Genomic DNA, 13,483 nt, shown 5'->3' on the forward strand with positions numbered 1-13,483 from the left:
AGGAAGTAAAAAAAAATCAGTGATGTTTAATGCACGTGGACTGAAGACTCCGTCATTGTTTTGGGCCTCTCTCTCTCTCTCTCTCTCTCTCTCTCTCTCTCTCTCTCTCTCCCTCTCTCCCTGGATCTTTGGAGCCCAGAGTTGACGGGAGGTAATCATCCCCACCATGTGAGTGGGCGGTGCGGGTACCAGAGGCGTGTTGTTTTTTTCATTATTCAAATACTGCTGTACCTATAAAAAGAGTGCATGCGTGCGTCAGATAGTTTTCTCCAATGAGCAGCTAAAGGTGACTCAATTGTCTCTCTCGCCGGCACAGTCTCATCCTATCGGCAGGGGAAGAGATGATGGACGACTCCGGCGGTGTCCAAATGGCGAGGGCGCTGAAGCACGCAGCCCTGTGCCTGATGCTGCTGCCCCGGTTCCTCCTGGCCGCCGTCATGCTCTGGCTCCTGGATTTCTTGTGCATTAGGAAAAAAGTGCTGCTGAAAATGGGAGAAAGGCAGGACGGCCAGGACGACCCGTCGGTGTGCGTCTCAGACTCCAACAAGATGTTCACCGTGGAGTCTCTCAGGGCCGTGTGGTACGGTCAGAAATTGGACTTTCTCAAAACTGCGCACCTCGGGCGCACTGCGCCCAACACCGAGGTGGTGCTGGTCCAGGAGCGGAGGCAGGTCCGGATCCTGGACTGTATGAAAGGGAAGAGACCACTCATTCTTAACTTTGGCAGCTGCTCCTGACCGCCATTCATGACGCGCCTGACGGCGTTTCAGCGCGTTGTGAGTCAGTACGCAGACATTGCGGACTTTTTAATTGTATATATCGAGGAGGCGCATCCCTCGGACGGCTGGGTGAGCTCGGACGCGCCGTATCAGATCCCTAAGCACCGCTGCCTGGAGGACCGGCTGAGAGCCGCTCAGCTGATGCTCATCGAGGTGCCCGGGAGCAACGTGGTGGTGGATAATATGGACAACTCGTCCAACGCCGCGTACGGAGCCTACTTTGAGAGACTTTACATCGTGATGGACGAGAGAGTGGTGTACCAGGGGGGCAGGGGTCCAGAGGGATACAGGATTTCTGAACTGAGGAACTGGTTGGAGCGGTACAGGGACGATGTGGTGAATTCCCAAACAGCGGTGCTCCATGTGTAGTTTGAACGATGCTGACCTGCTCTGCGCCCATTCTGCTTAAAGTGTCCAACCCACAGTGCGAAATATTCAGATGCTGCTATCAAACGTCCACACACGGCACATTTCAGATGTTCACAAGTCAAATAGCCTGAAGTCATATGAAGCCTATAGGACTGTAGGCGGGTATATTGCGCTTGTCCTGACCTTAACTGAGTGCTCATAGCGGTTTTCTTTCTGTTTTTTTTTATGAAAAAGTCTTGAATCAGTTGAAGCTGTATTCAATTGGTGATCACTCTATTTTTCTACAATACTGATGTGTGTGTGTGTGTCTGTGTGTGTGTGTGTGTGTGTGTGCGTTCACACTAATATCTCGCTCTGGTGTCTGTGTGAAGTTCGGTTTTTAAAAGGCGCATCCAGAAAACCGGCACTGATGTTTCTGACACCGGCAGCGGGTCCATATTAGCAGGATGCCTTCCTGATGATTGATGATTGCCAAACGATGTAATGTTGAAACAATGTAACTGAACAAATGTTTTTAATAAATGTCAGATTACACAGTGCTGTTGACTGTAAAACAAACACCTTTAATTTGATATATTTATACATCTGCTTCTCTGTTTACAGCTTGAATTGAGCTTCACATGTTGTTTATCTTCTTGTTTTGATTCAATATTAATCAGTCATCATGGCCAATCAGGATTCATTCACTCAACTTCATAAAAGGCTGATCTTTTTATTTGGAAAATGAGAAAAGAGAAGTGAAGTCAGCTTTTTTTTCCTCTTTTTTCACAGTTCAAAGGAAGAGTTGTTGTGTAAGAGGGTTAAATCAGACATAATAATGAAACTGATGGGATGATCAAGCAAAAGAGCAGAACATGTCAGGGTTTAGGCCTGAAATTTATTCTGTTTGTTGAATTGAAATATCTGTCAGGTTTATCATTACACTTTAAAGACTAACTGACTCACAAGAATTTTACATTCTGACCACAAAAACTGTAAACAGGCCAAAAAAAAGATGTTCTGAATCAAATCAAGCTCTGCTGCTGCTCGGCTGGTGTGATGCTGCATCTTTAATCTGCCTTCTTATCTTATTCACTTTCTCATTATTCCTGGATTCTCTCTCATACACTTCACATGTAATTAGGATTAGAGTGAATGCTGTGAATGATCCCGTGTGGACCCAGGTTTTCTTTAACATATTCAGGTTTTCTTTATGTCTCGCCTCATTTCCATTATCTCACAACATGTATGTACAGTTGACCCGAGTCTCTGAATGCAGCATGCTGCGAGGCGCACCAACAAACATCCTCACTTTTACCGTTTCTGTTCTAACAAGAGAAAACAGGTCTCTTTAAACCCCCCCCCCACCCCCAACCCCAGTCACAGAACAGTCAATATGAGGCCAGAGGACATGTTTGTTTTTCGTCCCAGCGTTGACCTGAGACTGACTGATAGCTCTGATTTGTGCCAGAAAATGTTCATCTTGACACGTTGCTCCGAATAAACATGAAAGATTTAGAAAACAACATCAGTCTAAGAAAAAGTAGGGAGAGAAAAATAACGTATAAAACTAAAGTTCTTTCTTTTTTTTTTTTAGCTGGTGTTTAAACTCAGATTTAAGTGTCTGACTATTTGTGTTTTTTTTGTTTGGGAGGATCACGTTTGTGTTATCTTGCAGACTGACCGGTCAGAAAACATACAGCAGGGATGAGTGGGGAGCAGACCTTATACACCAGAGTTTTATCAGATTGCGCCTGCCCTTTGCGTCAGACATGCATAATACATGTATGTGTCCAAATAAGTGCACAGTGGGTTGTCAGTGTAACGGGCTTATCTCTGTGACAGCGTGGCCAAAGCTGAGCCGTGATGAAGAATTGATGAAGAATGTCAGAGTCACAATCCTCATGTCCTCCTGTCACACCACGTCTACTGCTTTAATCACCACTAATGCTGATATACATCTAATATACACCCTTTGTTAAATTATCGTCCTCTACCCCCCTAGTGGCTGAAAAAATGCTTCCACCACTGCTGTCTGTCGTTGACTGTCTCACTGTGACTCCTACATCCTTTGTAAGATGTCTTCCTGACCCCTAGGCACTAAATCATTTACATACTGCCTCCCTCACCTTTTGCCCACCTGTATAAATGTTGTAACTTCACACTCGGTCAGCTCTGAGACAGTCTGTGTCTGTAAGCCCGCCGTACACTGCTGTGCTCTGAAAACAAGTTATTACAGCAAACTTGGAATATGATGTCAAGTGAATTTCTTCAACAGTTTGGTGCTGTGACCCGGATGGGGTCTACTTCGGAGGAGACTCTTTTTACAGACCAGGGACACACCAGCAACTTGCAAAATCCAAATTAGAACTAAAGGTAAGGGATCTTTTAAAAACCCAATTTCTGTTGCTGTGTGCTGTCGGAGGTCTGTGGAACTGTAGTCCTGAAGAAGTTGACACCATGTAATTTGAAGTAAGTTTGCTGTTAATGGTTGTGAAGGGTGAAATGTGTTTTTTACACTCTTGCACTTTTTTTACACAGCGACTAAAGCTGTAAAATCAGGCAGATCCTCTTGTTATAAGCTTGTTTGTGAGTTTTTGGCTTAGTTTGGTTTTCTTGTGTTGGCTTCTTGCCTTAGAATCTGACATGCTCTTGTAAAGGTTATGCATTTGAGTTTACAGAGAGTAGTGAAATAAAAGTTGGCTTAAAGAGTAATGATTCAGAGAAATCACAGTTAAGCACGTGTGTTTGGAAGTTTAGACATTTGTGAGAAAATGGAACATAGAGAGTCTTGGACACAAGAGAGAGAAAGAAATGTCCAGTGTGTCTGGGAAACACACAGATGCAGGACTGGTTGTATGAAGTGGAGGATGGCTTGCTCTCCCTAAACAACTTAAAGTTGCTGACCTGCTCTCCTTACAGTAACAGGAGTCAATTGAGTATTATATCAGAGTATTTAGAAGAAGATGGGGATAAGTTGTTTCCAGTCCTGCGGAGTATGTAGAAAATTTTAAAAAATAATTAATTAACCCCATAGAAATCCCTTGAAATTAATTACAAAAACAGCAGTTAACAAAATGCCTGAAGATGTAGAGGATCAATTGTCTGTGTGGATATGTTGTCAAACTGGCCAGAGGCCTGGCCTTGCAGGAAGGTGGGCTGTACCTCTGTGATAAAATGGCACGACTCAATGCAAAGATCTGACTTTCCACAGAACATCAACTCAGACTGAGGTGGCTAGAGGTGAACTTTGTGCACAAACTGGTCTAAAATGGACGACACTGTTGCGTAAATGTCCTCTACTATGTATGGAGAAGATGGTTCTGCTTTAACCTCTGTTGTCCAACAAGTCCACAGCTTCTGTCCTCTCCTAGTGACACAGCATATCACAACATCACACCCAGAGACTGGGTCTGCATCAAGGAGTTGCACTGGAAGAAATCCCTAAAACCACACTGGTCCAACCTCACCACCAATACCAGAAGAAGACACAGAACCCCCCACACACATGACAACAGGATCCAGGAGAAACTCAGCCACCAGAAGCAATGAGAAAAAGGAAGAGCCTTTTGACCTTTTTTTTAGAATCCTTGGACCACGATAGAAGTACAAGATCACAGCCACCCTCTAACACCTCCCTAACAGCACCACTCCCACAAAGTGCTTGTGGCTTCATCCCACAGCACGAGGGCAGGCGACAGGTTGGCCTTTGAGTTCATTTTCAGTCACTCTGGTGCAAAAGTGATTGATGTCAGTTGTTATGCTGAATACGCAATGAACAGAGGACACACACCCAACATGGTGTGTGTGTGTGTGTTTCATGGCCTTTCAGTTGTGGTATGATGACTGTGTTTCAACACCACGAGTCACAAAATGTGACTAACATGTGTCTGCATTTCAGAAATATCCTTCAGAAATATCCTTGTGGCAAAAATCACTGCCGCCTTCGCACCTTTACTACAGTCTTTAAATGAATGAAATTAATGCTTAAAGGAGTCCCACGGAGCATGAACATGAAACTTAATTTTTCTTTTACTTTTACTTTTGGATCATTTTTCATCCTCATTTCATTCTGTGCGCAATCTTAATACTCAGCTTGTGTTATTATGTGACTGCACCGCATTTCACATTCATGCAAATTTATATTGCAACAATCTTCAGGTGTAAACTGCAGAAACTGCATATAATAGAATAACAACTGCTGGTAATATGGAATGACATCACTTGGCTTGTTTGTCAGTAACACACACATGCAGCTATAAAAGTGGTGACATTTCTGCTGGATGTTTTCATGTCTGTGGGCTTTCATTTCTACATTTGTCTCCCAGACAAACAGGCACCGAGCAGAAGCAGCAGAAATATCTTTGTTTAGACAATTACTGTTGTCAAAATGTGATTCGATTGAGACCGATCAATTTCTTTGTCCAATCTTGGCCAGCACACAAAAGATTTTTCTAAATCTCAGGGAAGCATTTCCTGGTTAAATAATGTTATTAACTATTGAATAACACACAAAACACTTCCGTACCTCATAATCTTGTAGCATGATGGGAAATTCCAAAGCGGGGAAACCTGGAGCTCTAAAATATTAATTATGACTAAATGCTTCAGATATAATCCAGGTACACACCCAGGGCTGGGTGTCATTTTACAAACATGGCAGGCCATATGTCTGCATGAAAGCAGCAGGAAAAAAGGCCTGTTACATAAACAGCTGATGGTTGTATAAGGAAATTACAAAGAATTCAAATGCACAACAGCGTTCAGCTCATTGTTTACATTTTCTGCAGATTTACTGTTGGGTTAATCGCAGCTCTTAAATTTACAGTGTTCTTAAGAAACAATATTTTCTGTGCTTGCCTTGGCTCACAATGATCTTTTTCTAAACCTAACCAAGGAGTTCTGTTTCCTAAACCTGACCAAAGAGATACAACAACATACGTATAAGTGAGTTGTAAAACTCAACAAAACCCGGACCCGGACCTGAATCCTCCACCACAATCTGATATGACCACCTTACAGCATGTTCGTCAGGGTTGTCTTTCTAAAGGTTCTGTTCGCTTTGCCAAATATAGTGGAAACCTGCCGTGAAATGAAGCAACATGACAAAAACACAGTGTAAGACTGGCCCAGACACTATGAGTAGTGCAGCATTTTATTGTTTGACACTGTAACAACTGTGAAGAGCAGCTAGGATAATTTGTTTTGCTGTCTGGTAACATGACACTGGCCATGGAAACAGTGAACAAACAAATGCCCAAAAAATGTACAACAACAACTACTTGGTTTGGACATCAATTAGTTTCAGAAACACTCATGTTTAAGACAAACAAGCCTCTCCTGTCTGCAGCAAACTCCGCTGTTTATTAGTAGCTGGTTGCAACCTTTAAAACCTAGATAAGCAAATGATGTGTGTATATTGTGATCAATAGATGAGACACTGCTGATGATCACCCCTCACTCACTCTGATTATGCTCTGATGAAGAATACACATCCTTTGTTTCACTGTTAGCATTGTCTGAACCAGGTCCACCAGGCAGTCGGGTCATTGATCTTCCGGGTCTCAGTTCTTACCTGTCAAAGCAACACCTCACTCATATTGTCTGTCTGTATAAATGTGGTAACTCGCCGTCGCACTATAGCGAATTATAGCAAAGGACAAATTTGATGTAGCTCTACTCTGACAAGCTCAACCAATCAAAGATATTTATAAGTCTGTGCTGATTTCACAGCATGATTTGCTGCTGTGTGGAAAGATGTGGTCCAATACAGTCAAATCACCACTAATACACAATAACATGGAGGGAAAAAATATATGTATTTTGATTTAAATCCATTGTTTTCATCAATGACTGATGTTCTGGTCTACTGTATGACTCCACCCCCGGCATGCTGTCTACCTCAGAAACCCACACTGATTTATGAGAACAAAAAAAACAGCATTGACTGGGCAAAAAAAAAAAATATATATATATATATATATATTCCCACGCCTACAGGTCATGAAATAAATACTACTTGAGACAAGGGACTGCTTGGCAGGAGATAAAATGCCTCGCTGAAATGATATCTCTCTATCTAGCCAATCCCATGACTTCCCATTCAGCTGCAAGTTCTTGAAGTCATATGATGTAGAAAACAAGGTTTGTAACCATGGGACAGGGAAGCCATGTGGAAAGACACTCTATGACACACTTTACAATTTTGGACCTGACCTCAACAACCCCCTCTGCCCCCACCCGCCCGCCCCAGGATAATTTCTGTCATGTAAGCTTTTGATTTAGTATTAGTCTGAAAGCAGCACTTTAGCTGCTCACCAGGGACTCGATCAACCCTGTTCCAAAGCAATCATAAATGACATGTGGCAGGATGGCACACCTGCACAGGACATGACAGGCTATAACACAACCAAGGCTGCCTGTTGTGATGCAGCATTAGTGTACAATATTGCACAGGAATAAAGGCAGGAGGGGGGGGGTCTGAGTCAGTTTCATAAACTATGCACACAACATAGGCGATAATAATATGATACAGGAGCAGCGAGGAATCCCTGGAGGGGACCTGGAGATAACAACATGCTGGTATTTGACTTTAATATACAGTAAGCTCATATAAGCAACCGAGCTTATGACACGTGAGACAAGCACATAAATCTTCGCCCTGTGGTGCAAGTGTGTGTTAGATGTTGCACTTCATGTATATTAGGTAATATAATGTTTAGCCCCAAATTGACATAACAACTGTTTTCAAAAAATCATTAACTGTATCTACCCTTCATAAGCATATAAACATATTTTATGAAATGAAGCACTTTTAAAACTTCAGCCACACTCACCTACTAATACAGACATCAGTAAGTATAAAGAAGATGCAGACAATAATTTAGGGATGGAAACTAGATGAATCATTCAGTTATGTTTTTTTTTTCTTATGGAAAAATTTGTCAGTCTGGCAGCCAGTCACTCTGCATATCACCTCAGCATGGCATCTGTATCCAGGTTGCCATGGGAATGCGGTTGCTATGAGATCAATTTATCTGGAGATCTGGCAGTTGCAGATGTCACTGGGCGCTGCTCTCAATAACAAAGTCTTGGTCAAATCACAGTTGAGTCTTTTTGTATTTCAACTCCAACTGATAGAAAAGAATTAAGTCAAGGCAGACAATGATGCCTTACTGATGACTGTCATCATCACTGGTCCAAATACAGTGCATAAATGCCATGAGATGCCAGCCTCACTCTTTTCTCCTGACCCTGTTCCACTTCAGAGCCTTGTTGCTGCACGGTGCAGTGAGGCCCCTGCGTGACGCACGTGTCTGCACCTCTGACGTCCGGATCTGTTCAGAAGTTACTTGCTTTCCATTAGTTAATATCGCAGAGTGGCGTATGAAGCTCATCTGTCATGTAAATCTCTAACGTGAGTCAATACAATGTCCTCACTAAGACAGTGGTCATAGCAGGAGCTCAGGTTCTACCCTGGGCTACAGCATCATACCATGTAAGGCAACTATGTAGGACAAGACAGAAAGTAGGATGAGTCCAAAAACAAGAGGAAGTAGTCATCAATTGGAAGAGATTGAAAATCAGAAGACCCTTGCAGCCCTTAGCAAGCAGCCATTTCCCCACATTCAGTAGGCAATACAAAGGGAAAACAAGAGTTAATATTAAGGTCACTTTCCACCTCATCGCATCATTAGCTCTGCATCAGCTTATTTACCTTGTTTTTACTGTAGCCTATTATCTATGTTCTGCAATGAGAACATATATGTTCTTATGTAAGAACATATATGTTTTTACATAACATTACATATGTAAATACATATGTAATGTATTTACCAGCCATGTGTATAAGAGGAATATGCATTAATACTAATTAACATAGAAAGTTATTGTTTGTTTAAAGACACATTTTTTTCATTGTTTAAAGTTTATTTCAGGGAAATGGCTCGATACAAACCAGCTGGCGACCGTAAGTTGTTTGAGTCTCGTGTTATGGAAGACTGAGTCTTGTTTTACTTTGGTGCTGATACAGTTTTTCAGGCCATCTGCTTAATTTCCTTTTGGAATCAGACTGAAATACTGTGTATAGTTCTTGAGCCACATTCTTGCACAAAAAAATCTGTTTAATGAGTATAAATGGCTGGGTTAAAGGCTCTCTCTCTGTATCTGATTCCAATTGACAGGCTTGCTATTGAAGTCAATAGTGGAGTCCAGTTGAAAGAGCTTCTTCAGAATTATTGAGTGACTCCACCTGCGTGGTGAATTTTGTATATTAATATACAGTAGGCAGTGGATTATTGAAGTCTGAGACGTCCCATCATGTAATAACAAACTAATTGAGCAGAGCCAGTGTGTGGAAAGACTAAAGCGGAACTGACTGAGTCAGAGGGAGATGTTTCATCCAACCAATGCATGTAAACATGCCTGCTGTCTGTTTACGAAATGCTAATTGTTCCAGCCTGCATTTTCTATATCACTCCTGAATCCTACAAAACCTCTACTTAGACGAGAACACTGAAGTTGTGCGACACTTGTTTTGCTGAATTAAAAAATGAACATTTTTTTCCAGTCAACCTTTCTCTTTCAGCTGGTTATGTTGCCTGTTAAACACTCAGCTCAGGCATGTGCGCACAGCAGCGTCTGAGCAGAGCGCCGTTTCCTTTAATGTCAGCTGTTATTGCAACATATGGCGCAGACAGTTGAAGACGATCTGGACTCTCCTCAGACCTCACGTGCACTTTGGAATCTCGACTCTCACAAAGTCACCCTCGGCCTCACATACTCCTGCCGCTGTCTGCACTACATTGCTGAAGGTCGCCTAAGGGAACATGTTACCTTAAGAGATTTCTGTGCAAGTGCACACGGTGCTAACAAACAATCATGACCTATGAATTAACTCCTGAGGTTAGAAAACTAGTGCCACATGTTTCTCTTTCTGAGGCCTGGCATTCAGCAGATTATGCTTTCTTCACCACATCAATAAAGACGAACATATGAGACACTCCGGAGGCTGAGCTTCTCTAAATCGTGACCTCACATGCACCTTTCAATTAGATCCAGCAGAGGATGCTTACATATTTGTTGTTCTTTTACCTCTAGTAGTGCATGTGATCACATGGGACTGACTTATAATAATATATGCAGTCTAATCCAGCTTTGTGAATAAAGTCTGTGTTTACATTAATGGTGGTAAACATGAGTTGGAACAACAGTTGTTTTCTGTGTGCATACACCCACAGCACACAAATGCATCCATGCTGGGGAAAAAAATCCTTCAGCATCGCTGTCTAGATGAAGCCTCTCATCTGAACATCCCCTCCTGCAAAAGGTTGCCTCCGTCACTTTCTGCATATCCGTCTATCGCTCAGCCAAGTGGAAAAAGAGCAAAAGAGTGTGAAAGACCTCTGTGTGTGTGTGTGTGTGTGTGTGTGGCTGCTTGTCTGTTTCTCTCCCGCCCTCCAATTCCCTCTGTCCTTCTTGTCTTATTTCCAAATGCAAGCAAGTGTTTTCTGCCCTTCATGTCCCTGAAGTGTGCTCTGACCTTGTGTGCAAAGAGCAGTGAGGCTCCAGACAGTCAGGTGAGGCTGCTCTCTCTCTCTCTCTCTCTCTCTCTCTCTCTCTCTCACACACACACACACACACTTGTTCTGGTTCATCTGCCCCACATACAGTCAGACAGTTATATGTGTCTCTTGTATAGGCCGGGCCCTTATGTGTCCATGCAGCTTCACCAGACAATGGGGATGTCCCCAGGTGGCCCAAATACTGCAAGGATAATAAAGGTTTTGGTGTTTCTGTGTGTGTGTGTGTGTGTGTGTGTGTGTGTGTGTGTTCCAGACAGTCACAGAGGAAGACCGTCCTGGTACGACTCTGTTGTGCTCAGACTGACAGGCTGCAGGATTACTGCTGGAGAGGTGACCACGGTTTTATCTCCCAAATGCATACGCACGTGCACGCAGATGCACATGGAGAACACACTCTCACTTTTTCTCGCTCTCTCTCTGCATTCCCCATTTCCTCCCCTTAACATTAACTATCAAGCAAAAATGTCTTCACCAAGATCTACCTCTTGACCTCTTTTCAATGTTTTAAAACTTCTGACTTGTGATGACATTCTGGTATCCTGATGACATAAAATGCTACATTATTTAGCTCATGACAGATAACGTATGTCAGAGTGACACACGCTGCATCAGAACCCAGTGACAATCTTTCAAGGCAAATAAAAGAGACAACACAAGAACACAACAATACATCAACCCAAACATAACTTCACAACAACACAACTTTTACTGCCATCCTTTGTTTAGTTAAATAGAGACTCAGGGTCAGAAGAGTTCCTCTACAGTCCTGCAGAGCTAAATAACGGCTCTCCTGCAGGCTAAAAATGAAAATGAGAACTGGTCGATCTGAAGGAGGACATGGAGAAAAAGAAGAAAAGCTGGGAGCAGGAGCGACATCAGAGCTGACAGTTAGCAACGACTAACGCTAGAAAACTAAAAAAAAAACAGACACATGAGGTCATCCTGCTCCAACAACCTCTGAACATGAAGGTCAAAGAAAACCAAATCATCCAGCTGAGTCTGAGGCATAGTTCATCCAAGTCTCTGCTGAGAATGAGACACTGAAGAAGATGGTTGATCAACTGAAAGAAAACTTGGATCAACTCAAAGAGTCTTCAGCGAAGGAGTGCCTGGAGTTAAAGTCTCAGTTGGAGACTCACTTGTTTGTCAAATGTGAGCAGCTCTTCAGTGAATTTTCCACAAAAGAAAAAGAGATGGAAAAAACTGAAGCAATCACCGAGCTGACAGGAGAGAGGAACGCCCTGGAAGGTCAGCTGAGAAGCGAGCAACAGGCTAAAGAGGACGGCCTGAAGAAAATACAATAAATAGAAGAAGACTGAGAGTAACGAGACAGAGAGGAAACAGTGAAAAAAGGAAAAAATCAAATCAAATCAATACAAATAACCAAAGTATTCATTTATAAATTATATTTCCACACGGTGCTGGTAATGACATTATAAAGGCAGAGAGATATGTTTGCATTTGAAATAGATATTAGTGAGTATAGATTAGTGTGTATTGCAGAATTTTCACTTCAGGTAGAGGTAAAACACACAAAATAACATTTTAAGGGGAATGCAGGGTTTTAATGTCCATCAGAGCTGTTTACATCATACTATAGGTAGGAGGTTTACAAAAGTCCCTGTAGGAGGTGCCAACTGTCATAGTTTGTCTAAACTCCAGATTAGTCCAAATACAGGCAAAGAGGCGAGTGGAGCTGAGGGAGGAGGGCTGCTGACATGTGACTGTATGTATAAAGTAAGTGAGATATAAAAAGATATATTTGAAGTTGAAGCTGGATGAAGGTGTGTGTGTGTGTGTGTGAGGAAGGATGCTGGGTTGCTGCTGCTGGGCCCGATCCCAAGTCCTCAGCTTTGATGCAGAGGACTTTGAAGCCAAGTGTTGAGCATCAAAAGAAAGCACACCAACCCTCCGTCCTGAGGGGGCAGATCGGTTAAAGTGAAAGGTGCAACTCGTCATGTTGCTCAAGAAAACTTTAGGTGTTATAAAGTGCCAGCGTGAGAGGAAAGAGGTGGATACAAGACCACAGACCTAAGCTGTACATCAGACCCCCCCATGTGGTACGATGAGTCACTTTTTGGCTGCCATTCCTCACAAACACCACACAGACACACACAGACACACACACAAAATCCTCCTTCAGATGCAGTATCAGGTCCACACAGATGTACGCACACCAGACTTCTGACTAAAGTAATGCAGCACAGAAAGCTTTTCCTAAAATCTGATTGGATGTAGCCACAATGGGGGTCGACACTACGAACTTTTGAGCACTGTTTCCATGGCAATAGGTTCTGACATCTCCTGTCGTGACGAGATGTTTTTTGGTTGCAAGGACCGAGGGAGGGAGAGGGAGGGTGCACAGCAAGATCTGAGCACTGACAGTCAAGGAAGGTTGTCAGATCAAAAAAAAGGAGAAAAAACATTCAAGTCAAGAACTGCACTACAACACTCCAACTGCAGGCAAAAACACTGAACCCATGTGACCTTATCTGAGAGAGGAGAGAGGGAGATACACAGAGGCTTTTAACCACCCACAAAAAAAACACTGACGTATTTTGATTTTCAGTGACGCATCCAGCCCTGAGGAATATTTCCTTTCAGATAATTGGGATACAGTGTGTTGATAATGAGGCAAATGTTTGTTTCTTTTTCAGCATCCTCATTAAGAGAGGCATTTGAGGGCAAAGGCTATTATGCTACAACATTTTCTATGTTTACAGTAAATAAAGAAATGTAGGCTTGATTTGCATCTGTGGAATTGTTGAAATC

The 13,483-nt window shown here is 42.6% G+C and overlaps 1 protein-coding gene across 1 annotated transcript; it reads left to right on the forward strand.

Moving 5' to 3' along the window:
- The first annotated feature begins 264 nt into the window (after positions 1–264).
- LOC114429205 (thyroxine 5-deiodinase-like) lies at positions 265–1,706 on the forward strand. The gene has a single exon (XM_028398105.1). It carries the CDS (start codon positions 342–344, stop codon positions 1,146–1,148), a length of 807 nt encoding a protein of 268 aa, XP_028253906.1. The 5' UTR covers positions 265–341; the 3' UTR covers positions 1,149–1,706.
- Positions 1,707–13,483: the final 11,777 nt, after the last annotated feature.

This window comes from Parambassis ranga, chromosome 24 (assembly GCF_900634625.1).
Source record: "Parambassis ranga chromosome 24, fParRan2.1, whole genome shotgun sequence".
Taxonomy (NCBI): Eukaryota; Metazoa; Chordata; class Actinopteri; family Ambassidae; genus Parambassis; species Parambassis ranga.